The 24,313-nt window shown below is 58.5% G+C and overlaps 1 protein-coding gene and 1 long non-coding RNA gene across 4 annotated transcripts; one reads left to right on the top strand and one right to left on the bottom strand.

The window, feature by feature from the left end:
* Positions 1 to 888: 888 nt before the first annotated feature.
* Positions 889 to 24,022, bottom strand: LOC133748462 (cocaine esterase-like). Of its 3 annotated transcripts, none has more exons than XM_062177259.1 (12): positions 23,889 to 24,022; positions 19,906 to 20,110; positions 5,753 to 5,891; positions 4,988 to 5,121; positions 4,649 to 4,907; positions 4,142 to 4,240; positions 3,744 to 3,884; positions 3,544 to 3,624; positions 3,179 to 3,323; positions 2,632 to 2,769; positions 2,073 to 2,145; positions 889 to 1,647 (listed from the first exon to the last, which is right to left on the bottom strand). In XM_062177259.1, exons 1-12 carry the CDS (start codon positions 23,962 to 23,964, stop codon positions 1,461 to 1,463), a joined length of 1,677 nt encoding a protein of 558 aa, XP_062033243.1. In that variant the 5' UTR covers positions 23,965 to 24,022; the 3' UTR covers positions 889 to 1,460. The 3 variants fall into 3 exon arrangements, with proteins under 3 accessions (XP_062033243.1, XP_062033240.1, XP_062033242.1); XM_062177256.1 differs by lacking the exons at positions 19,906 to 20,110; positions 23,889 to 24,022 and adding exons at positions 6,778 to 6,982; positions 10,757 to 10,891; XM_062177258.1 differs by lacking the exons at positions 889 to 1,647; positions 2,073 to 2,145; positions 2,632 to 2,769; ... (5 more) ...; positions 4,988 to 5,121; positions 5,753 to 5,891 and adding exons at positions 13,866 to 14,622; positions 15,048 to 15,120; positions 15,607 to 15,744; ... (5 more) ...; positions 18,116 to 18,249; positions 18,883 to 19,021.
* LOC133748465 (uncharacterized) lies at positions 9,450 to 12,602 on the top strand. Its single transcript, XR_009864457.1, has 3 exons — positions 9,450 to 9,509; positions 11,850 to 11,977; positions 12,422 to 12,602. It is a non-coding gene; the product is annotated as an uncharacterized LOC133748465 (long non-coding RNA).
* Positions 24,023 to 24,313: the final 291 nt, after the last annotated feature.

Below are 24,313 nucleotides of genomic sequence, written 5' to 3'. Positions count from 1 at the left end.
GGAGTCCAAACAGACTGTGTTCACCCTCTGCCTCCCTGCTGAGCCCCCGCCTGGACTGCCCAGGTGTATTCTCTCCACTCATCCCTGTCACCTCGCTCTCCCCCTGTCCCAGTGACTGGCGCTCTCTCTGTCCCTTCATTTCTGACAGATGCCCTGTCCCCAAGAAAGCCTTTGCTCTCTGTCTCATGCCTGAATCCCTCTTGTGTGAAGACAAGAACCCCACGGCTTCCACGACCTTGCCTCCGGTGACATATCGATTTCTTATCTCCATTGGCACAAGAACCTTGAATAAAATGTAAGACCCTCAGGCCCAGAAGAGTCCCCAGTCTGGGGACCCAGCAGGGTAGGTGTGGTCCTGTGATAGCAGAGGGGAGGCCGGGAGTCAGCCTGAGTGTAGGAAACATCAGGCTCCCTGCAGGAAGGAGGAGCAGCCTGGGCACGGGAGCACCCAGGGGAAGTGGACCCTGGCTCATGAAGGCTGACTTTGTGCCTCCTGAGAACTGGCCTTGACCTCTGCTCAGCCCAGGGCTCTCTCAGCCACCATGGCCAGGGATAGCCCAGGCCAAAGTCCAGAGGGAGATACATTATCTGTGTACCGTACATAGGTGGCTGGGCACAAACACTTGGGCCCTCCTCTGCTGCTTTCCCAGGTGCCTTAGCAGAGCTCTGGGTCAGGAGTGGAGCAGCTGCGACTTGAACTGTCGCTCATATGAGATGCCAGCGACATGGGTAGAGGCTTAACCCCCTGTGCAAAGCAACAGCCCTATACTCCAGGTTTCCTGCATCAATGATTCATGGTGTCCCAGCTGTGGAGGTAACCAGGTGCCTTAGAGAGCAGAGGGTCTAAGCAAATGTGGCAGGTTCACTCAGATGAACGTGACTCAGCCGTGAAAGGACTGGAACCCTTTATTTGTGGTTGCATGGATGGGATTGAAGTGCCACTGTGGCAGCCCGCCTGGTTGAAGCTACAGTGGCTCCTGGTGTCTGGGTCCTCTGTAGCCACTAAGAGATGTGAGATCACAGGGCATGCTGGGAGGAGGAGGAGGCAGTAGGGCTTAAGGCACCCAGGGGTGGGCAACAATCCCCAATGCAGATCCCTCCACATGGGGAGAGCCTTGGGCTGGGAGGAGAGGAGAGGGAGGGTGGGGAGAAGGTGGAGGGGGCAGAAGCAGGAGGGCCCAGAGCCAGTGGGTGTTGAGGAAGCTGGGCTGGCAATGGTGTTGCCCAACACAGCTGCATAGAGGTGTACTGAGTGCGTCTCACACGAGGGGCCCCAGGGCAGGCTTGGCAATGAACTTGAAGCCGTGGGTTCTCCACAACAGTCTGCTGAGTGGAGGGAGGCCAGCAGGACTGAGTGGCCATGTGAGAGTGCTGAATGCATGGCTCCTCCGGGGATGTGTGTGAGTGCATCGGGGCCCCACCTGCACTGGAGCCCCTGACCTCCACCCCCACACTGGCAGCTACAGCTCTGTGTGCTTCTGCTCAGAGACCCTTAGCTCCTGGACCCTCTGGGGCAGGGTGTGGGTCCAGAACTGGAGCCTGCGGGCCTTCAGGGCCTGGCCCACTGCAGGCTGCACGTTCAGCTGCAGGTATCGCTCCTCCTCGTCGAACACGGGCCAGTGCGGCAGGCCCTCGCCGTTGGGGTTCCTGCAGACAAGATGTCAGGAAGGGGGCACCACGGTCACTCTGAGCCCTGCCCAGCCCAGCCCTGAGCACCTTTTCTGGGGTCCGGCCAGGCCACCTTGCAGGCAGGAAGGGTGGGGAATGTGTTTCTTGAAGCAGAACAACGACTTCCCCCTAGAGTCAGCTCCCCAAGGGGACCCGGCATCCTGACCTGGCCTGTCCCTCCCCCACAGGGAACCTCTGGGCAGAGCAGCTCATTTCCAACCCCAGGTCACTGGGATATGGGAAGAGTGTGCCTGGTCCCCAGGGCCCCTGTGAGTGCCAGTGGGTCCTGCAGCTGGGGAGGGCACTGTCACGTGACTTAGGACCCTGGGTGCTGGTGAGGTTTCCACAGAGAAGGGAGGGCAGAGGGTCCCAGGTCCCTGGGAATTTGGCGGGGGTCGTCTCACCCGTTGCGAGCAAAGTTGGCCCAGTACTTCATCACCCTCCTGTTCAGCAGCTCCTCCTCCTCAGTGAGGGGCACTGCAGAGGGGAGGGGGCAGGGTCACCTCGGGCCACCCCAGTCCTGCTGCCCCATCATGTACCACGCCCACCAGCCCAGGTGGAGGTGACCCTTGGCTACTCGCCAACCTCTATGTCTTTCCCTCACCAGTGGGACCTGCGTTTGTCACGCTCCACGATCCCAGCCAGCCCTAAGTCATTCACACTAGCTTCTCACTTGCCTACACGTTGCTTCCCTCTCTCTGTCCCTGGGACATTTGTAAGGAAACAGCATCACTTTGAACCCATGTGCACCCGGGCTGGACACTCATCCCTGGGCGGGCAGAGGAGGGAGCAGAGGCTGCCCCTGCGGGCTCTCAGACCCAAACCTGGCCCAAACCCTATGAGCTGTAAGACTTTGGACCCTGGATCCCATCTGAGCCTCGTCCATTCATTCCTTTGGTGGGTGCAGAGCCCCTAGAGAGAACCTAGACCTCATCCCCATCCTGGCGAAGGAGGAAGATTCACCTTTGCTACCAAATAAATGTGATCTAAAGACAAAGAGGATCTCATCGCCGTGGTCGGCCCTCACGTGGGGCGGCCTGAGGTCCTTTGTGAAGCTGGGTCGATGCTGGAACTCGTAGAAGTAGACAGGGGCGCGGGAACCTGGGGACAACAGGGAGATGGGTGGCCCCTTCCCAGTGTTCTCCTCCAATGCCCATGGGGATGACACATAATTGCTGCACTGGGTTGGGTCCTGGGCAGCTGGGGAGAAGTAGCAGGGGGAACAGGTACAGTGGCCAAGCTCTGGGTTCGATCCTGGCCTTGGACTTCATGCCTTTGAGGTCTGGGTCAGTGAGTGAAGCTCACTCAGCCCAGTCTGCTCCACTGTACCAAGGTGGAGATGTTGGAGTCTGGAACAAGCCATGTGAGAGCAGGGATACCAAGTCCCCAGCACCCTGAACCCACTTAAGATATGGATTAGGACCTGGACAGGACAGGTGTCACCCTTGGGAAAGGACCCAGCCCTGAGCTGCCCCCTAGCGAGTGAGGCCTCAGTCACAGATGAACTCACGCTGGAAATGTGCTACTCGGAGTGCAGGCATCACGAAAATGGCGTCTGCCATCATCTCCTGGAACTGGGCCATGAGGGTCTTGGGGTCCTCATTGCTCCCCATGTACTCGTCCATCAACAGGTCCCGCAAAGCGGGAGACAGCATCTGGCCCAGGGGGAGGGGGAGGAGTGAGGGGAGCAGCTCCTGGGAGGGAGGCAGCAGCCCCAGCCTGGGGGACGGAGGTCCTGTATAGTCAGAAACTGGGGGAAGACCCAGGCTCCGGGAGACCCCACCCAAACACACAGCAGAGCCTTGGTTCCTGGAGTCCCTGTGTGGGCAGGTGTCTGGGATGCGCTCTGTTTGGGCAGGAGCCCTGAGACCTCACCAGCTGTTCTGCTGCTTGATGGATAATCTCCCGCATCGCTTCTCTGTCTCTCTCCTCTTGAGGGTCTGTGCCGAACAGGAACTGAGTGGAGAGGGGAGAGTCCCAAGTGTGTGTGGGGGGCTGGGTTGGAGCATTGAAGCCCATAGGACTGCTCACCACATAGTCTGTGCAGGCACTCAGGAACTAGGGCTGGAGCTCACCTTGGGGAAGATCCAGCCACACTCATCGTTGTTGACACCAATGATGCTGGGGACGGGTTGAAAATCAGCTGAGGCCAGCAGCTCCTTGGGGTGTCTGGGCAGGAAGACTCCGTCCACCACCCCTGTGATGAGCATGAAGGCCTGTGGGGTCACACGGGGTAGGGAGGAAGCTGTGTTCCAGGTGTTCTCTAATGCCCTCTGTGTTCTCCCATCCCTGATTGGTTCAGCCCAGCATGTTCACCCTTACCACCTAGGGACCACAGCCAGGCATACAGGACTGGGTCCCCTGTTCCATCCAGGGCTGGGATGTCAGGAGGCATGGATGGGAGGTAGCAGCCCCAGGGACTATGAGGTGCACACAAGCCCATCACCCCTCACCCACATGCATGGGGCCCGACCTTGGTGATGGCCAGCATCTCCTCTTCACTCTTGGCCCGCAAGCAGCGCACCAGGGTCTCAGAGTCCACCTGGCCACAGCCAGACAGGTTGGCCACCACCTGTAACGGGACCACACAGGGGCTGGCACAGCCATGCGGGAGACATGGTGGTTCCAAGGCCCCACTGGAGGCAGGTGCACCTCATGTCGCTCAGGGTATGGTGTGTGCATAGCTGCAGTGGAAGCTGATTGTTGTTCCTTCTCCATGACTTGGCACCGCCCAGCCGCAGTGGGCAGCACCTGCTGAGCTGGTTGCCGAAAACCTGGGGCTCAGGGCAGGGAGGTGGATGGAGCTGAGGACTACCTCTGCCTCTGCTGGGACACAGGTGTGTGGATTCGAACCCTAGAGCCTCTCAGTAATGCAATGGTGGGCAGCAGTGCCTGAAACCCAGGTCCTCCCTCCTTGTGCCCCTTGATGAGAGATGTAGTATAGGCAGGAGCAGCAGGCCTGGGCAGTGAGGACACTCACTGTGGAGACCACCTCCGATGAGTTGGTGATGAGGCTGGGCAGCAGGGCCACCCCACTCTCCATGATGGCTCCGTGGAAGAGACCTTGGGACATGGGCGACACCACATGGGATGACACACTGGTGCCACCCGCAGACTCGCCAAAAATGGTGACCCGGCCAGGGTTGCCTCCAAAGTGGGCGATATTCTGCTGGACCCAGCGCAGCGCGGCCACTTGGTCCAGGAAGCCCCAGTTGCCGGCGGCGTGCTGGTCTCCAGTGCTGAGAAGAGGCAGGGACAGGGGTCACAGGGCTTCCTGGTGCCACTCATTCTGCAGTGCCCACCCCAGCCCTGGTCTCACCTGAAGAAGCCCAGGACACCTAGGCGGTACTGAATATTGACCACCACCACGTCCTCAAATGCCGCCAGTGCAGTACTGTCACACATGGAAGCCATGCCCATAGTCAGCCCACCACCGTGGATCCACACCATCACCTGGGGAAAGTCAAGGGCGTAACTCAAGGCTTCCCCCACCTATTGCCAGCTCATCCCCCACCTGGCCTAACCAGTGCCTGTGGTCTGTGCAGGTGCCCAGCACACAGAACTCGGGCCAGATGACAGAATCTGGACCATGAGCCAGGGACCAGGGTTCCATCAGAAAGGCCAGGACTTTCATCCTTTGAGTCTCTCACAATGTTCAAAGTCTTGGTCAATCAACTTCTGAGGCCTCTGGGAAGTGGACAAATAACAGCTCTCTATCTTATCAATCCACACGGATGCCAATCCAAGCGCCTTCCCTTCTTCAGGCCCCCACACCATTCGTGCTGGGAGCTGTGGTGACCTCTGAGTGTAGCCAGAGGTCACTGAGTGTGCCTCCTGGGCATGAGGAGCTGCAGGTGTCCTGGGTCCATTCAAAGCCATCAGTCTGACCTCTGACATCTCAGTCCCTGGGACAACAAGCCCAGGCCTCAGCTGCCCACCGTGGGGGAGCAGCACTTCTTGGCTCCGATAGTGAGAGGCTTCTGGACAGGTGCACTCACAGGAGAGCCCGTGCTCAGTTTCTCCTTTCTCATCTTCTAGCAGAAGGCAATGCCCTCCCACCCCGGCCAACCCTGCCCACACTCACAGGCAGGTCAGAGCCCTCACGGGCATGTGCAGGCGAGTAGATGCTGAGGTACAGGCAGTCCTCGGACATGGGGATGGACGGCGGGGTGAAGTTAAAATGCAGAACAGCTTGATCCATCATAGCCAAGCTCTGCAGACACCTGGAGCCACCCAAGGCAGCCATTAGTCCAGGCGGCAGCCACAGCCAAGCCTGGGTCCAGTGTGCCCGACCTCCCCGGGCCTCCTCCTACGCCCTGCTCACACATGAGCCTCCATAAGACACTTCCCACCAGGATCAGGTCCTAGACTCTGGGTGAGCTGGGAAGGTCCAACATCCAGGGAACCTCAGGTGTCTGAGAGTCTGGGGACCACTTCTTGACTGACAGGGGACTCTGTGGGAAGTTGTGACTGCAGGAGGGGACATTCAGTGCTGCATACCCAGACCCAGCCATGCCGGAGCAGGCCAGCCTCCCGCACATGCCGCCTGGATGGACGGATGGCGTTTCCCCAGGAAGGGCAGTGGACGTCCCTCACCTTCACTCTAGACTCTCAGGACCCTCACCGTTCCCACAGTCTCCAGGTCTAAGGGCATACACGGGTTCCTGGCCAATGTCCTCGCCCTGTCTTTGACTCAGTAGACATGACGACCCCCTGGTGCCCATCTCAGGGAGCTGCAGGATCTGCTGATGGAGTCAGGGACTCCTACAAGCTGTGGAGCCAGGTGGACCTCACCCAGACACAGCGCCCCCAGCAGGCAGCGAGCCTGTGGCCTCTCCTGGACACGGGGAGAGCGTCTCTGCTTTTCTCTCTGTACCTGGATTTAATGTGCTCTGAGTGCCAAGTTCTGGCCCCAAAGCATTTCATTGCCACTGCATCCTATAAGCCTAAGCAGACTCACTGAATCACGCACGAGGGAGCCATCACCCACAGGGAAAGCTGGTAATGGGAGCTCTGTCCCAGGACAGCTGGGCTGGCCCAGAACTCAGAGGATCTTTCCCCTGACCTCCTCCCGGAGTGGGAGCTTCCCTGGGCCCTGGGAGCGCTTACATGGCTGGGTGGGAGGTCCCGTCCCTCACTCCACTCCAAGCTTCAGCAGGTTCAGGAGGTGCAAACCGCAGCGGCCCCAGAGGTGGTTTGGCAAAGGGAATTCCCAGGAAGGTGTGGACGCCCGCATCGGTGCCTTCCACGTGGACCAGGCTCCCGCGCACCTGCCCCGTGTGCGTGTTCCGGATGGGGCTGGCAGAGTCGTGGCCTGTGGGCAGAGAGGCGCATCAGGTGGGGGCTCTCCATCAGCTACCCCCCACATTGCTGCTGTGGCCGTCTCAGTGACATCGGCACCTTGGCATTGCCAAGGCCTCAGACCTACAAACACTGACCTGACCAACGTCCTGCATGAGCAACTCTCCCCCATCTCCCCAGCCAGCTGTGCTGTCCCTGGGCCAGCCCAGGACATCCCACACTCACGAGGTTCCTGGGGCCCTAGCACCATCCCTGAGCACTAGGAGTTCAGCGGCAGGTGACAGCCCTGGGGGCGAGGAGATCGTCCTTTCTGCTGACTGCCCTCAGTCACAGGAGGTAGAGCTGTGAGCACCAGACTGACCAGGCTCCCCTGCTAGGAGGCTCTTGCTCCTGGCGGCAAGAAGGGAAGACAGGAAGTGTCCTCTGGGGGGCAGTGTAGTGGCGCTCGGGTGCCTCCACAGCCTGCATGGCCAGCATCCCCTATCTCAGTTCCATCCTGGCTGCCTCACCAGGATCCAGTTCCTTGCTGATGGGTTTGGGACGTAGTAGAATCCCCCAGCGCTTGGGCCCCTGCACCCTCCTGGAGGACCTGGATGGCTCCTGGTTTTGGACTGGCTCAGCCCTGACTGTTATGCGTCTATGTGGAGGGAATCTGAGGATTAAGGTCTGTTTTCCCTTTCTCTTGAGCTCAGCATTTCAAATAAAGAAGAAATCTTAAAGAAAAAACAAAACATCTATACATAATTTTCTCATACATATCAGTAAAAAAAAAAAACAGAAAGAGAGCATGCTCTATAAAAGAGATAGATGGCACTGGTGCCATGAATGCAGGAGGGAGGTGACCGTACTGAGGACATCCTGACCCGAGCACAGCCTGACCTGAGGACCAGCGAGGGAGGAGGTGACGAAGTCACCTAATGGGGAAAGTCATGGATCAGTACAAAGTTTCTAAAAACGAATAAGAACATTTTAGCCACACATCATAAAATAGGTGTAGGGACCAGAACTGTGGCATAGCAGGTAAAGCCGCCATCTGTCATGCCAACATCCCATATGGGTGCCAGTTTGAGTTCTGGCTGCTGCATGTCCATCCAGCTCTCTGCTTTGGCCTGGGAAAGCAGAAGGTGGTGCAACTCCTTGGGCCGTGCACCCACATGGGAGACATGGGAGAATCACCTGGCTTTGGATTGGCTCAGTGGCAGCCATTGAGGTCAATTGGGGAGTGAACCAGAGAATGAAGACCTCTCTCTCTCTCTCTATCTCTCTCTCTCTCTTTCTGTCTGTCTGTCTCTCTCTCTTTCTGTCTCTCTCTCTCTACGCAATTGCCTCTCTATAAAACTGCCTTTCAAATAAAATAAATTTCTCCAAAAAAAAAAATAAGGTGTACAAATATGCACATAAACCTGAGGATCTCACACAAATGAAGGGAAAAGAACGTGGTTCCAACTACCTCAGTGGCTTCTTGATTGTAATTTGTATTCATTTATTTGAAAGACAGAGACACACACAGAAAGACAGAGATGTCCCACGTTCTGGTTCACTCTCCAAGTGCCCACCACAGCTGGGACGGGGCCCTGATAGCCAGGAGCCCTGAACTCAATCCGGGTCTCCCACGTGGGAAGCAGGGATCAGTACCGGAGCCCACCTGCTGCCTCTCAGTCTGCACGTCAGCAGGAAGCTGGAGTCAGGAGGTGCCGAGGCAGGACCCGGGCACAGGGCTCAGGGCTGGGGCGTCGCCAGCGGTGGCTCCACTGCTGCTCCCAATGCGGCCCATCAGGACCTATGTTGTGCCATGAATCAGATATGAAAACGTGGAGATGTTGTATGCTGGTCTTGCCAAAACAAGAAAAAACAGAAGCAGAACCCTAACAGCTGAACCTGATGGCGCCTCTAGGCTAGAATTCCTGTGTACACAGGGTGAGGGGACAGAGGAACGGCCAGAAGGCCCCACAGGGACGGTGCCACCCTCTCCAGAGAGAGCTAGGGGTAAACCGGTTTCTTCATCACAAGGAATCAGGAGGAAGAGCACAGTGAGGCAGAGGGGGGGCTGAGCGTGAGGGAGACTCAGAGACACACAGCCAACCGCACAGGGGTGCAGAGCGCTGGGCGGGGGTGGGGAGGGGAAGCTCTGCACATCGCTGGTGTTAGGGAAATGGGACAACAGCTCTGGGAACCCGATGGGCAGTCCTTCAACATTTAACCTGGAGCTCCACCCACCTGGCAATTCCCACCCTCGGTAGAAGCCCAAGGGAAGTGCAAACTGTGGGCAGAACCTGGCACAGCAGTAGCAAGGCAGCCGGGATGCTGCCCTCCTAACACAGCGGGCGACTGAGGGTGACCGTGGAGGGAAGATCTTTCTCACTCTGTCTCTCCCTCTTTCCCTGTCTCTCTGCCTTCAAACCAGCAGAAATCAGTCATCCTAGGCCATGAAAGCTGACTCCTCCCCGGAGAGGAACCTCCCATGTCACAGTAGGCGATGCCCGGCCACAAGGGTGCTCTGGGCCCTGGGTCCGGGAGAGGAGAGCCTGGCCCCGGAGCGGGTGAGTAAACATGGCCTCTGTCCTGACCTGGTCCCGACCTTGTCCTTGTCGTTCGCCCCAACCATGGAGGACAGAGTGACTGCAGCAGCAGCTCCGGCTGTGAGGCTGACAGTGAGCTGGAGCTCAGCAGAGTCCACGGAGGACAGGGGCGGCTTCCATGCAGACGCTGCCGCGGTTCCTGCCCCGGACACGCACAGCGACTGCCACGGACCTTGGGAACAACTGCTCCCTCTCTGAGTGGGACCCAACCCCAAATATTACTTTATTGGGAGCCACTAACGATGTGGGGGAGACGATCTGCCTGGAAGGTCCTGGTCGCTGGGAGAGTCTGTGCATAGCAGGGCAGGCAGGGAGCCCATGGGTGAGCATGGAGGAGGAGGAGTGGGGACTGTGCTGGCGGACTAGAGAGGGAAAGGGGGCGGGAGAGACCTGGCTTTTCACAATTTTTTTTCTCTTTAAAGAGGTTTTTTTTTTTTTTTGAAATGTCAAGTTAGAAAGAGAGAGAGAGAGAGAGAGAGAGAGAGAGAGAGAGAGAGAACCCATCTGCTGTTTCAGCTTCCAAATGGCCCACCCAGGCCTCAGCCAGGAGCCTTGAGCTCATTCAGCGTCTCCCACGTGGGAGCATCAGGGGCCTGGGACAGAGCCATCTTGCACTGCTTTCCCAGGCACATCACCAGAAGCTGCACTGGGTGATGAGCAGGCAGAGCTGGAACCAGTGTTCCCACGGGACGCCATTGCTCTGCAATGCCAGCTCCAGTCTTGGGCCTTTGGAATGAGGAGATAAAGGCTCCACGACACACCCAGGGGTGGTGCCCTCTTGGCCTGAGCTCCCAGAATGCCAGGCACCGAGGTGTGGTCAGCTTTGCCCTGGAATCCAGCCCAGGAGGACCCCTGCCAGGTGCACAGGGTCAGAGGAGACCCTGGCAGACACACAGCCCAGGGCAGGTTCCTCATTGTCCTGGGGAGGGCACAGTCACCACAGCCTCAAGCTAGGGAGGGAAAGGGCCCCATTTCCACGCCCCTTCCTGTCCCTGGGCTGCCGACCCGACCAGCGCTGCTGAGAGCCTTCGTGCTGGGCTCACTCCTCCATGTCTGGGCCTCAGGGGCCCACCATGGGCTCCCAGGTCCTGCGTAGTCACCACCACCCCCTCCAACCTCCCAGGTGCTGCCCTCCTGTGGCCGCAGGCTCTAACTGCGGGATTGGGCAGATGTGACCATGGTCCCTGTTGCCGCCCGCGAAGCCTCACCGTGACCCGGGTCGAGGAGCAGCAGGAGCCCGCAGACCATGGCGCCGAGCCGCGCGACCCTTCGGTGCAGCCCCATGCTCCTAGGAGGCCCGCGTGTGCACCTCTGTGTCCTGTAGGCTGCACCCAGTGCTCCAGGCTGGGATCAGGGCCTCGCCCCTGGGCTGGGCAGGAAGCAGGCGGGGTGCACTGCGGGGGCGGGGCTTGAGCGCCTCTGGTGAGAGTGGACTGAGAGAAGAGAGGACAGTAGGGACCCAGGCATGGCCGCCTTCCCTCTCACCTGGCTCCTAGGGTGTCCAGGCCCCTCACCTCAGTCCTGGAGACACCAACTTCACTGTCCTTGCTGTCTTAGTCCAAGATAGTGTAGGCATACAGGAGGCAGGATACCAGGGTCCCTCTAAGGGGAATAAACCTTTAAAGATGGGATTTATCTATTTTTTATTTATTTGAAAGGCAGAGTTAAAGTGTCAGAGAGACACACAGAGAGATGTCCCGTCTACAGGTGCAGTCACAAACGTCCAGGGCTGGGTCAGCCCAGCACCAGGAGCCAGCAGCTTCTTCTGGGTCTCCCAGTGAGTGCAGGGGCCCAAGCACGGGGGCTTCTGCTGCTCTCCTAGGCGCATTAGCAGAAAGCTGGATCGGAAGTGAAGCCGCCGGGACTGGCTCTGTGCCTACATGGGATGAGGGCACTGCAGATGGTGGCTTGACTGCTCTGTGCCACAGCCCCTGCCCAGGATCACCTGAGCCAAGGCTGGCAGGTGTCACTGCCCCGGATCCTGGAAGCTGCTCCTTGGTTTCCAGGCTGGTTGCCCACTGGGTCCAGGCCCCTCCTCCATCCTTTCCCGACTCTGCCCATCCCCTTCCTGCTCACTCAGGGTCCAGGTTTTGAGAGGCAGTGACCATGGCACCAACTAAGGGCTGAACCCAATGTGTGCTGTGTCCCCAGCTTCTTCTGAGACACAGTTCTGTTCTCTCCTTGACAGTGACAACCTGCTGGTCCACCCTGATATGTGGCAACCAGGCAGGAAGAACAACGGGAATAGGGGAGCTGAACTTTGCCAGCCCTGCATTGTAACTTTATCCCTTTGCTTGTCAGTCTTTTACCCCACTTTCCCAGGATGCACCTATGTCTCAGCTGGGACCAGGAAGGAGAAGCCATGATGGAAACCTGGAAGTGACATTCTGGAGGGAGGGGCCACAACAATCCCTTCAATATTCCCACAGGTGAGATCCCACCCCACGGGGTTATGCATTTAGGGCACCGCCCCCTGGGATGAGAAAGGGGAGGGCGCTCTCTGCCCCTGGCTGTGCTTGGGAATCCTCCCTGAGCTGCCTCTTCCTCTCTTCCCTCCTTGGCAACCCTGGCCCATTCCTGCTGAGTGTCTCTCCGTGTGTGGCGGCCTCAGTAGGCGTGCAGGTGTCCCTCCCTCTCCTTGAAATAAAAGCTGCTTGTGTGCACTGTCTGTGGTTGCTTCGGCTTCTGTCAGGTAGGAAGTCACAAATTTAGCCTCTGTGTGTGTGTGTGAGAAAGGCCTGCATCCCAGCACCTACTGCGGAAGCCCCAGAATCCCAACATCTTGCACTTCACATCCTGCCCAGACCCTGATAACCTCCCTGGTGGTCCCAGCCCTTTCCCCAAGGAAAGCTCCCAGGATTCTCTCTCCTCAGGACCAGATGGGTTACCTGACCTGATGACATGGGGCAACAAAACCTTCACAGATGCCATATGGGAAGCCCCACTGCTCTGCCACGCCAGCAAATCTGCAGCGGAATTTAATAATTGTCACCCTACAAACTGTTCCACTAGGACTCCCCATCCTGTGGCCTGGAGGCGCAGCGGAGGTGGGTAAACAGGCTCCCTTTGAAACCTAGGGAGTCCACTGGCCGGCGCCGCGGCACACTTGGCTAATCCTCTGTTGCAGCGCTGGTACATGGGGTTCTAGTCCCGGTTGGGGCTCCGGATTCTGTCCCGGTTGCTCCTCTTTCAGTCCAGCTCTCTGCTGTGGCCCGGGAAGGCAGTGGAGGATGGCCCAAGTGCTTGGGCCCTGCACCGGCATGGGAGACCAGGAGAAGCACCTGGCTCCTGGCTTTGGATCGGCACAGCCCGCCAGCCGTAGCGGCCTTTTGGGGGGTGAACCAATGGAAGGAAGACCTATTTCTCTCTCTCTCTCTCTCTCTCTCTCAGTATCTAACTCTGTCCAAAAAAAAAAAAAAAAAAAAAAGTAGGAGTCCAAACAGACTGTGCTCACCCTCTGCCTCCCTGCTGAGCCCCGCCTGGCCTGCCCAGGTGTATTCTCTCCACTCATCCCTGTCACCTCGCTCTCCCCCTGTCCCAGTGACTGGCGCTCTCTCTGTCCCTTCATTTCTGACAGATGCCCTGTCCCCAAGAAAGCCTTTGCTCTCTGTCTCATGCCTGAATCCCTCTTGTGTGAAGACAAGAACCCCACGGCTTCCACGACCTTGCCTCCGGTGACATATCGATTTCTTATCTCCATTGGCACAAGAACCTTGAATAAAATGTAAGACCCTCAGGCCCAGAAGAGTCCCCAGTCTGGGGACCCAGCAGGGTAGGTGTGGTCCTGTGATAGCAGAGGGGAGGCCGGGAGTCAGCCTGAGTGTAGGAAACATCAGGCTCCCTGCAGGAAGGAGGAGCAGCCTGGGCACGGGAGCACCCAGGGGAAGTGGACCCTGGCTCATGAAGGCTGACTTTGTGCCTCCTGAGAACTGGCCTTGACCTCTGCTCAGCCCAGGGCTCTCTCAGCCACCATGGCCAGGGATAGCCCAGGCCAAAGTCCAGAGGGAGATACATTATCTGTGTACCGTACATAGGTGGCTGGGCACAAACACTTGGGCCCTCCTCTGCTGCTTTCCCAGGTGCCTTAGCAGAGCTCTGGGTCAGGAGTGGAGCAGCTGCGACTTGAACTGTCGCTCATATGAGATGCCAGCGACATGGGTAGAGGCTTAACCCCCTGTGCAAAGCAACAGCCCTATACTCCAGGTTTCCTGCATCAATGATTCATGGTGTCCCAGCTGTGGAGGTAACCAGGTGCCTTAGAGAGCTGAGGGTCTAAGCAAATGTGGCAGGTTCACTCAGATGAACGTGACTCAGCCGTGAAAGGACTGGAACCCTTTATTTGTGGTTGCATGGATGGGATTGAAGTGCCACTGTGGCAGCCCGCCTGGTTGAAGCTACAGTGGCTCCTGGTGTCTGGGTCCTCTGTAGCCACTAAGAGATGTGAGATCACAGGGCATGCTGGGAGGAGGAGGAGGCAGTAGGGCTTAAGGCACCCAGGGGTGGGCAACAATCCCCAATGCAGATCCCTCCACATGGGGAGAGCCTTGGGCTGGGAGGAGAGGAGAGGGAGGGTGGGGAGAAGGTGGAGGGGGCAGAAGCAGGAGGGCCCAGAGCCAGTGGGTGTTGAGGAAGCTGGGCTGGCAATGGTGTTGCCCAACACAGCTGCATAGAGGTGTACTGAGTGCGTCTCACACGAGGGGCCCCAGGACAGGCTTGGCAATGAACTTGAAGCCGTGGGTTCTCCACAACAGTCTGCTGAGTGGAGGGAGGCCAGCAGAACTGAGTGGCCCTGAGAGTGCTGAATGCATGGCTCCTCCGGGGATGTGTGTGAGTGCATCGGGGCCCCACCTGCACTGGAGCCCCTGACCTCCACCCCCACACTGGCAGCTACAGCTCTGTGTGCTTCTGCTCAGCGCCCCTCAGCTCCTGGACCCTCTGGGGCAGGGTGTGGGTCCAGAACTGGAGCCTGCGGGCCTTCAGGGCCTGGCCCACTGCAGGCTGCACGTTCAGCTGCAGGTATCGCTCCTCCTCGTCGAACACGGGCCAGTGCGGCAGGCCCTCGCCGTTGGGGTTCCTGCAGACAAGATGTCAGGAAGGGGGCACCACGGTCACTCTGAGCCCTGCCCAGCCCAGCCCTGAGCACCTTTTCTGGGGTCCGGCCAGGCCACCTTGCAGGCAGGAAGGGTGGGGAATGTGTTTCTTGAAGCAGAACAACGACTTCCCCCTAGGGTCAGCTCCCCAAGGGGACCCGGCATCCTGTTCTGGCCTGTCCCTCCCCCACAGGGAACCTCTGGGCAGAGCAGCTCATTTCCAACCCCAGGTCACTGGGATATGGGAAGAGTGTGCCTGGTCCCCAGGGCCCCTGTGAGTGCCAGTGGGTCCTGCAGCTGGGGAGGGCACTGTCACGTGACTTAGGACCCTGGATGCTGGTGAGGTCTCCACAGAGAAGGGAGGGCAGAGGGTCCCAGGTCCCTGGGAATTTGGCGGGGGTCGTCTCACCCGTTGCGAGCAAAGTTGGCCCAGTACTTCATCACCCTCCTGTTCAGCAGCTCCTCCTCCTCAGTGAGGGGCACTGCAGAGGGGAGGGGGCAGGGTCACCTCGGGCCACCCCAGTCCTGCTGCCCCATCATGTACCACGCCCACCAGCCCAGGTGGAGGTGACCCTTGGCTACTCGCCAACCTCTATGTCTTTCCCTCACCAGTGGGACCTGCGTTTGTCACGTTCCACGATCCCAGCCAGCCCTAAGTCATTCACACTAGCTTCTCACTTGCCTACACGTTGCTTCCCTCTCTCTGTCCCTGGGACATTTGTAAGGAAACAGCATCACTTTGAACCCATGTGCACCCGGGCTGGACACTCATCCCTGGGCGGGCAGAGGAGGGAGCAGAGGCTGCCCCTGCGGGCTCTCAGACCCAAACCTGGCTCCGCCCTATGAGCTGTAAGACTTTGGACCCTGGATCCCATCTGAGCCTCATCCTTTCTTTCCTTTGGTGGGTGCAGAGCCCCTCAGGGAAAGCCTGGACCTCATCCCCATCCTGGTAAAGGAGGAAGATTCACCTTTCTTGCCATAGAGAAACGATCTGAAGACAAAGAGGATCTCATCGCCGTGGTCGGCCCTCACGTGGGGCGGCCTGAGGTCCTTTGTGAAGCTGGGTCGATGCTGGAACTCGTAGAAGTAGACAGGGGCACGGGAACCTGGGGACAACAGGGAGATGGGTGGCCCCTTCCCAGTGTTCTCCTCCAATGCCCATGGGGATGACACATAATTGCCTCACTGGGCTGGGTCCTGGGCAGCTGGGGAGAAGTAGCTGTGTGTTTGGGTGGGGTCTCCCGGAGCCTGGGTCTTCCCCCAGTTTCTGACTATACAGGACCTCCGTCCCCCAGGCTGGGGCTGCTGCCTCCCTCCCAGGAGCTTCTCCCCTCACTCCTCCCCCTCCCCCTGGGCCAGATGCTGCCTCCCGCTTTGGGGGACACTGTACCTGAACAGCTCTGGGTTCGATCCTGGCCTTGGACTTCATGCCTTTGAGGTCTGGGTCAGTGAGTGAAGCTCACTCAGCCCAGTCTGCTCCACTGTACCAAGGTAGAGATGTTGGAGTCTGGAACAAGCCATGTGAGAGCAGGGATACCAAGTCCCCAGCACCCTGAACCCACTTAAGATATGGATTAGGACCTGGACAGGACAGGTGTCACCCTTGGGAAAGGACCCAGCCCTGAGCTGCCCGCTAGTGCGCGAAGCCTCAGTCACAGATGAACTCACGCTGGAAATGTGCTACTCGGAGTGCAGGCATCACGAACATGGCGTCTGCCATCATCTCCTGGAACTGGGCCATGAGGGTCTTGGGGTCCTCATTGCTCCCCATGTACTCGTCCATCAACAGGTCCCCCAAAGCGGGAGGCAGCATCTGGCCCAGGGGGAGGGGGAGGAGTGAGGGGAGCAGCTCCTGGGAGGGAGGCAGCAGCCCCAGCCTGGGGGACGGAGGTCCTGTATAGTCAGAAACTGGGGGAAGAGCCAGGCTCCAGGAGACCCCACCCAAACACAGAGCTGAGCCTTGGTTCCTGGAGTCCCTGTGTGGGCAGGTGTCTGGGATGCGCTCTGTTTGGGCAGGAGCCCTGAGACCTCACCAGCTGTTCTGCTGCTTGATGGATAATCTCCCGCATCGCTTCTCTGTCTCTCTCCTGTAGAGGGTCTGTGGCGAACAGGAGCTGAGTGGAGAGGGGAGAGTCCCAAGTGTGTGTGGGGGGCTGGGTTGGAGCATTGAAGCCCATAGGACTGCTCACCACATAGTCTGTGCAGGCACTCAGGAACTAGGGCTGGAGCTCACCTTGGGGAGCATCCAGCCATACTCATCGTTGTTGACACCAATGACGCTGGGGACGGGTTGAAAATCAGCCGAGGCCAGCAGCTCCTTGGGGTGTCTGGGCAGGAAGACTCCGTCCACCACCCCTGCGATGAGCATGAAGGCCTGTGGGGTCACACGGGGTAGGGAGGAAGCTGTGTCCCAGGTGTTCTCTAATGCCCTCTGTGTTCTCCCATCCCTGATTGGTTCAGCCCAGCATGTTCACCCTTACCACCTAGGGACCACAGCCAGGCATACAGGACTGGGTCCCCTGTTCCATCCAGGGCTGGGATGTCAGGAGGCATGGATGGGAGGTAGCAGCCCCAGGGACTATGAGGTGCACACAAGCCCATCACCCCTCACCCACATGCATGGGGCCCGACCTTGGTGATGGCCAGCATCTCCTCTTCACTCTTGGCCCGCAAGCAGCGCACCAGGGTCTCAGAGTCCACCTGGCCACAGCCAGACAGGTTGGCCACCACCTGTAACGGGACCACACAGGGGCTGGCACAGCCATGCGGGAGACACGGTGGTTCCAAGGCCCCACTGGAGGCAGGTGCACCTCATGTCGCTCAGGGTGTGGTGTGTGCCTGGCTGCAGTGGAAGCTGATTGTTGTTCCTTCCCCATGACTTGGCACCGCCCAGCCGCAGTGGGCAGCACCTGCTGAGCTGGTTGCCGAAAACCTGGGGCTCAGGGCAGGGAGGTGGATGGAGCTGAGGACTACCTCTGCCTCTGCTGGGACACAGGTGTGTGGATTCGAACCCTAGAGCCTCTCAGTAATGCAATGGTGGGCAGCAGTGCCTGAAACCCAGGTCCTCCCTCCTTGTGCCCCTTGATGAGAGATGTAGTATAGGCAGGAGCTGCAGGCCTGGGCAGTGAGGACACTCACTGTGGAGACCTCCTCCGATGAGTTGGTGATGAGGCTGGGCAGCAGGGCCACCCCACTCTCCATGATGGCTCCGTGGAAGAGACCTTGGGACATGGGCGACACCACATGGGATGACACACTGGTGCCACCCGCAGACACACCAAAAATGGTGACCCGGCCAGGGTTGCCTCCAAAGTGGGCGATATTCTGCTGGACCCAGCGCAGCGCGGCCACTTGGTCCAGGAAGCCCCAGTTGCCGGCGGCGTGCTGGTCTCCAGTGCTGAGAAGAGGCAGGGACAGGGGTCACAGGGCTTCCTGGTGCCACTCATTCTGCAGTGCCCACCCCAGCCCTGGTCTCACCTGAAGAAGCCCAGGACACCTAGGCGGTACTGAATATTGACCACCACCACGTCCTCAAATGCCGCCAGTGCAGTACTGTCACACATGGAAGCCATGCCCATAGTCAGCCCACCACCGTGGATCCACACCATCACCTGGGGAAAGTCAAGGGCGTAACTCAAGGCTTCCCCCACCTATTGCCAGCTCATCCCCCACCTGGCCTAACCAGTGCCTGTGGTCTGTGCAGGTGCCCAGCACACAGAACTCGGGCCAGATGACAGAATCTGGACCATGAGCCAGGGACCAGGGTTCCATCAGAAAGGCCAGGACTTTCATCCTTTGAGTCTCTCACAATGTTCAAAGTCTTGGTCAATCAACTTCTGAGGCCTCTGGGAAGTGGACAAATAACAGCTCTCTATCTTATCAATCCACACGGATGCCAATCCAAGCGCCTTCCCTTCTTCAGGCCCCCACACCATTCGTGCTGGGAGCTGTGGTGACCTCTGAGTGTAGCCAGAGGTCACTGAGTGTGCCTCCTGGGCATGATGATGTTGCAGGTGTCCTGGGTCCATTCAAAGCCATCAGTCTGACCTCTGACATCTCAGTCCCTGGGACAACAAGCCCAGGCCTCAGCTGCCCATCGTGGGGGAGCAGCACTTCTTGTCTCCAATAGTGAGAGGCTTCTGGACAGGTGCACTCACAGGAGGGCCTGTGCTCAGCTTCTCCTTTCTCATCTTCTAGCAGAAGGCAATGCCCTCCCACCCTGGCCGACCCTGCCCCACACTCACAGGCAGGTCAGAGCCCTCACGGGCATGTGCAGGCGAGTAGATGCTGAGGTACAGGCAGTCCTCAGACATGGGGATGGACGGCGGGGTGAGGTTCAACTGTAGAACAGATTGATCCATCACAGCCAAGTTCTGCAGACACCTGGAGCCACCCAAGGCAGCCATTAGTCCAGGCGGCAGCCACAGCCAAGCCTGGGTCCAGTGTGCCCGACCTCCCCGGGCCTCCTCCTACGCCCTGCTCACTCATGGGCCTCCATAAGACACTTCCCACCAGGATCCAGGTCCTAGTCTCTGTAAGCTGGGAAGGTCCAACATCCTGGGAACCTCAGGTGTCTGAGAGTCTGGGGACCACTTCTTGACTGACAGGGGACTCTGTGGGAAGTTGTGACTGCAGGAGGGGACATTCAGTGCTGCATACCCAGACCCAGCCATGCCGGAGCAGGCCAGCCTCCCGCACACGCCACCTGGATGGACGGATGGCGTTTCCCCAGGAAGGGCAGTGGACGTCCCTCACCTTCACTCTAGACTCAGGACCCTCACCGTTCCCACAGTCTCCAGTCCTAAGGGCATACACGGGTCCCTGGCCAATGTCCTCGCCCTGTCGTTGGCTCAGTGACCATGACGACCCCCTCTGGTGCCCATCTCAGGGAGCTGCAGGATCTACTGATGGAGTCAGGGACTCCTACAAGCATGTGGAGCCAGGTGGACCTCACCCAGACACAGCGCCCCCAGCAGGCAGCGAGCCTGTGGCCTCTCCTGGACACGGGAGAGCGTCTCTGCTTTTCTCTCTGTACCTGGATTTAATGTGCTCTGAGTGCCAAGTTCTGGCCTCAAAGCATTTCATTGCCACTGCATCCTATAAGCCTAAGCAGACTCACTGAATGACGCACGAGGGAGCCATCACCACAGGGAAAGCTGGTAATGGGAGCTCTGTCCCAGGACAGCTGGGCTGGCCCAGAACTCAGAGGATCTTTCCCCTGACCTCCTGCCGGAGCGGGAGCTTCCCTGGGCCCTGGGAGCGCTTACATGGCTGGGTGGGAGGTGCCGTCCCTCACTCCACTCCAAGCTTCAGCAGGTTCAGGAGGTGCAAACCGCAGCGGCCCCAGAGGTGGCTTGGCAAAGGGAATTCCCAGGAAGGTGTGGACGCCCGCATTGGTGCCTTCCACGCGGACCAGGCTCCCGCGCACCTGCCCCGTGTGCGTGTTCCGGATGGGGCTGGCAGAGTCGTGGCCTGTGGGCAGAGAGGCGCATCAGGTGGGGGCTCCCCATCAGCTGCCCTCCCAAACTGCTGCTGTGGCCGTCTCAGTGACATCGGCACCTCAGCCTTGCCAAGGCCTCAGACCTACAAACACTGACCTGACCAACGTCCTGCATGAGCAACTCTCCCCCATCTCCCCAGCCTTCTGTGCTGACCCTGGGCCAGCCCAGGACATCCCACACTCACGAGGCTCCTGGGGCCCTAGCACCATCCCTGAGCACTAGGAGTTCAGCGGCAGGTGACAGCCCTGGGGTCGCGGAGAGCGTCCTTTCTGCTGACTGCCCTCAGTCACAGGAGGTAGAGCTGTGAGCACCAGACTGACCAGGCTCCCCTGCTAGGAGGCTCTTGCTCCTGGCGGCAAGAAGGGAAGACAGGAAGTGTCCTCTGGGGGGCAGTGTAGTGGCGCTCGGGGGCCTCCACAGCCTGCATGGCCAGCATCTCCTATCTCAGTTCCATCCTGGCTGCCTCACCAGGATCCAGTTCCTTGCTGATGGGTTTGGGACGTAGTAGAATCCCCCAGCGCTTGGGCCCCTGCACCCTCCTGGAGGACCTGGATGGCTCCTGGTTTTGGACTGGCTCAGCCCTGACTGTTATGCGTCTATGTGGAGGGAATCTGAGGATTAAGGTCTGTTTTCCCTTTCTCTTGAGCTCAGCATTTCAAATAAAGAAGAAATCTTAAAGAAAAAACAAAACATCTATACATAATTTTCTCATACATATCAGTAAAAAAAAAAAACAGAAAGAGAGCATGCTCTATAAAAGAGATAGATGGCACTGGTGCCATGAATGCAGGAGGGAGGTGACCGTACTGAGGACATCCTGACCCGAGCACAGCCTGACCTGAGGACCAGCGAGGGAGGAGGTGACGAAGTCACCTAATGGGGAAAGTCATGGATCAGTACAAAGTTTCTAAAAACGAATAAGAACATTTTAGCCACACATCATAAAATAGGTGTAGGGACCAGAACTGTGGCATAGCAGGTAAAGCCGCCATCTGTCGTGCCAACATCCCATATGGGTGCCAGTTTGAGTTCTGGCTGCTGCATGTCCATCCAGCTCTCTGCTTTGGCCTGGGAAAGCAGAAGGTGGTGCAACTCCTTGGGCCGTGCACCCACATGGGAGACATGGGAGAATCACCTGGCTTTGGATTGGCTCAGTGGCAGCCATTGAGGTCAATTGGGGAGTGAACCAGAGAATGAAGACCTCTCTCTCTCTCTCTCTATCTCTCTCTCTCTCTTTCTGTCTGTCTGTCTCTCTCTCTTTCTGTCTCTCTCTCTCTACGCAATTGCCTCTCTATAAAACTGCCTTTCAAATAAAATAAATTTCTCAAAAAAAAAAATAAGGTGTACAAATATGCACATAAACCTGAGGATCTCACACAAATGAAGGGAAAAGAACGTGGTTCCAACTACCTCAGTGGCTTCTTGATTGTAATTTGTATTCATTTATTTGAAAGACAGAGACACACACAGAAAGACAGAGATGTCCCACGTTCTGGTTCACTCTCCAAGTGCCCACCACAGCTGGGACGGGGCCCTGATAGCCAGGAGCCCTGAACTCAATCCGGGTCTCCCACGTGGGAAGCAGGGATCAGTACCGGAGCCCACCTGCTGCCTCTCAGTCTGCACGTCAGCAGGAAGCTGGAGTCAGGAGGTGCCGAGGCAGGACCCGGGCACAGGGCTCAGGGCTGGGGCGTCGCCAGCGGTGGCTCCACTGCTGCTCCCAATGCGGCCCATCAGGACCTATGTTGTGCCATGAATCAGATATGAAAACATGGAGATGTTGTATGGTGAGGACTCAGCACCACATGCTGGTCTTGCCAAAACAAGGAAAAAAAAGATGCTGAACCCTAACAGCTGAACCTGGTGGAGCCTCTAGGCTAGAATTCCTGTGTACAGAGGGTGAGGGGACAGAGGAACGGCCAGAAGGCCCCACAGGGACGGTGCCACCCTCTCCAGAGAGAGCTAGGGGTAAACCGGTTTCTTCATCACAAGGAATCAGGAGGAAGAGCACAGTGAGGCAGAGGGGGGGCTGAGCGTGAGGGAGACTCAGAGACACACAGCCAACCGCACAGGGGTGCAGAGCGCTGGGCGGGGTGGGGAGGGGAAGCTCTGCACATCGCTGGTGTTAGGGAAATGGGACAACAGCTCTGGGAACCCGATGGGCAGTCCTTCAACACTTAACCTGGAGCTCCACCCACCTGGCAATTCCCACCCTCAGTAGAAGCCCAAGGGAAGTGCAAACTGTGGGCAGACCCTGGCACAGCAGTAGCAAGGCAGCCGGGATGCTGCCCTCCTAACACAGCGGGCGACTGAGGGTGACCGTGGAGGGAAGATCTTTCTCACTCTGTCTCTCCCTCTTTCCCTGTCTCTCTGCCTTCAAACCAGCAGAATCAGTCACCTTAGGCCATGAAAGCGGACTCTTCTACGGAGAAGAACCTCCCATGTCACAGTAGGCGATGCCCGGCCACAAGGGTGCTCTGGGCCCTGGGTCAGGGAGAGGAGAGCCTGGCCCCAGCCCAGAGTGGGTGAGTAAACAGCGCCTCTGTCCTGACCTGGTCCCGACCTTGTCCTTGTCGTTCGCCCCAACCATGGAGGACAGAGTGACTGCAGCAGCAGCTCCGGCTGTGAGGCTGACAGTGAGCTGGAGCTCAGCAGAGTCCACGGAGGACAGGGGCGGCTTCCGTGCAGATGCTGCCGCGGTTCCTGCCCCGGACACGCACAGCGACTGCCACGGACCTTGGGAACAACTGCTCCCTCTCTGAGTGAGACCCAACCCCAAATATAACTTTATTGGGAGCCACTAACGATGTGGGGGAGACGATCTGCCTGGAAGGTCCTGGTCGCTGGGAGAGCCTGTGCATTGCAGAGCAGGAGGGAGCCCATGGGTGAGCATGGAGGAGGAGGAGTGGGGACTGTGCTGGCGGACTAGAGAGGGAAAGGGGGCGGGAAAGACCTGGCTTTTCATATTTTTTTTCTCTTTAAAGAGTTTTTTTTTTTTTTTTTGAAATGTCAAGTTAGAAAGAGAGAGAGAGAGAGAGAACCCATCTGCTGTTTCAGCTTCCAAATGGCCCACCCAGGCCTCAGCCAGGAGCCTTGAGCTCCATCAGTGTCTCCCACGTGGGAGCATCAGGGGCCTGGGACAGAGCCATCTTGCACTGCTTTCCCAGGCACATCACCGGAAGCTGCACTGGGTGATGAGCAGGCAGAGCTGGAACCAGTGTTCCCACGGGACGCCATTGCTCTGCAATGCCAGCTCCAGTCTTGGGCCTTTGGAATGAGGAGATAAAGGCTCCACGACACACCCAGGGGTGGTGCCCTCTTGGCCTGAGCTCCCAGAATGCCAGGCACCGAGGTGTGGTCAGCTTTGCCCTGGAATCCAGCCCAGGAGGACCCCTGCCAGGTGCACAGGGTCAGAGGAGACCCTGGCAGACACACAGCCCAGGGCAGGTTCCTCATTGTCCTGGGGAGGGCACAGTCACCACAGCCTCAAGCTAGGGAGGGAAAGGGCCCCATTTCCCACCCCGCTTCCTGTCCTGGCGGCCTACCCCGACCAGCGCTGCTGAGAGCCTTCGTGCTGGGCTCACTCCTCCATGTCTGGGCCTCAGGGGCCCACCATGGGCTCCCAGGTCCTGCGTAGTCACCACCACCCCCTCCAACCTCCCAGGCGCTGCCCTCCTGTGGCCGCAGGCTCTAACTGCGGGATTGGGCAGATGTGACCATGGTCCCTGTTGCCGCCCGCGAAGCCTCACCGTGACCCGGGTCGAGGAGCAGCAGGAGCCCGCAGACCATGGCGCCGAGCCGCGCGACCCTTCGGTGCAGCCCCATGCTCCTAGGAGGCCCGCGTGTGCACCTCTGTGTCCTGTAGGCTGCACCCAGTGCTCCAGGCTGGGATCAGGGCCTCGCCCCTGGGCTGGGCAGGAAGCAGGCGGGGTGCACCGTGGGGCGGGGCTTGTGTGCCTGTGTTGAGAGAGGAGAGGTCAGGTGGGGAACCTAGCTTGGCTGTCTCTCCTCTTTCTAGGATCCTCTGGGGGTCCAGGCCCCTCACTTCAATCCTTGAGTCACCAGCTTCACTGTCCTGGCACTTGGTCCAGAATAGTGTGTGTGGACAGGAAGTTGCACTGGGCTGTAATTGGACACCCAGGAGGCCTTTTCAGAGAAGATTAAACCATTAAAA

This window comes from Lepus europaeus, chromosome 19 (assembly GCF_033115175.1).
Source record: "Lepus europaeus isolate LE1 chromosome 19, mLepTim1.pri, whole genome shotgun sequence".
NCBI lineage: Eukaryota > Metazoa > Chordata > Mammalia > Lagomorpha > Leporidae > Lepus > Lepus europaeus.
Note: the sequence above shows the minus strand (reverse complement) of the source record. Positions and strands in the feature narration are given on the sequence as shown.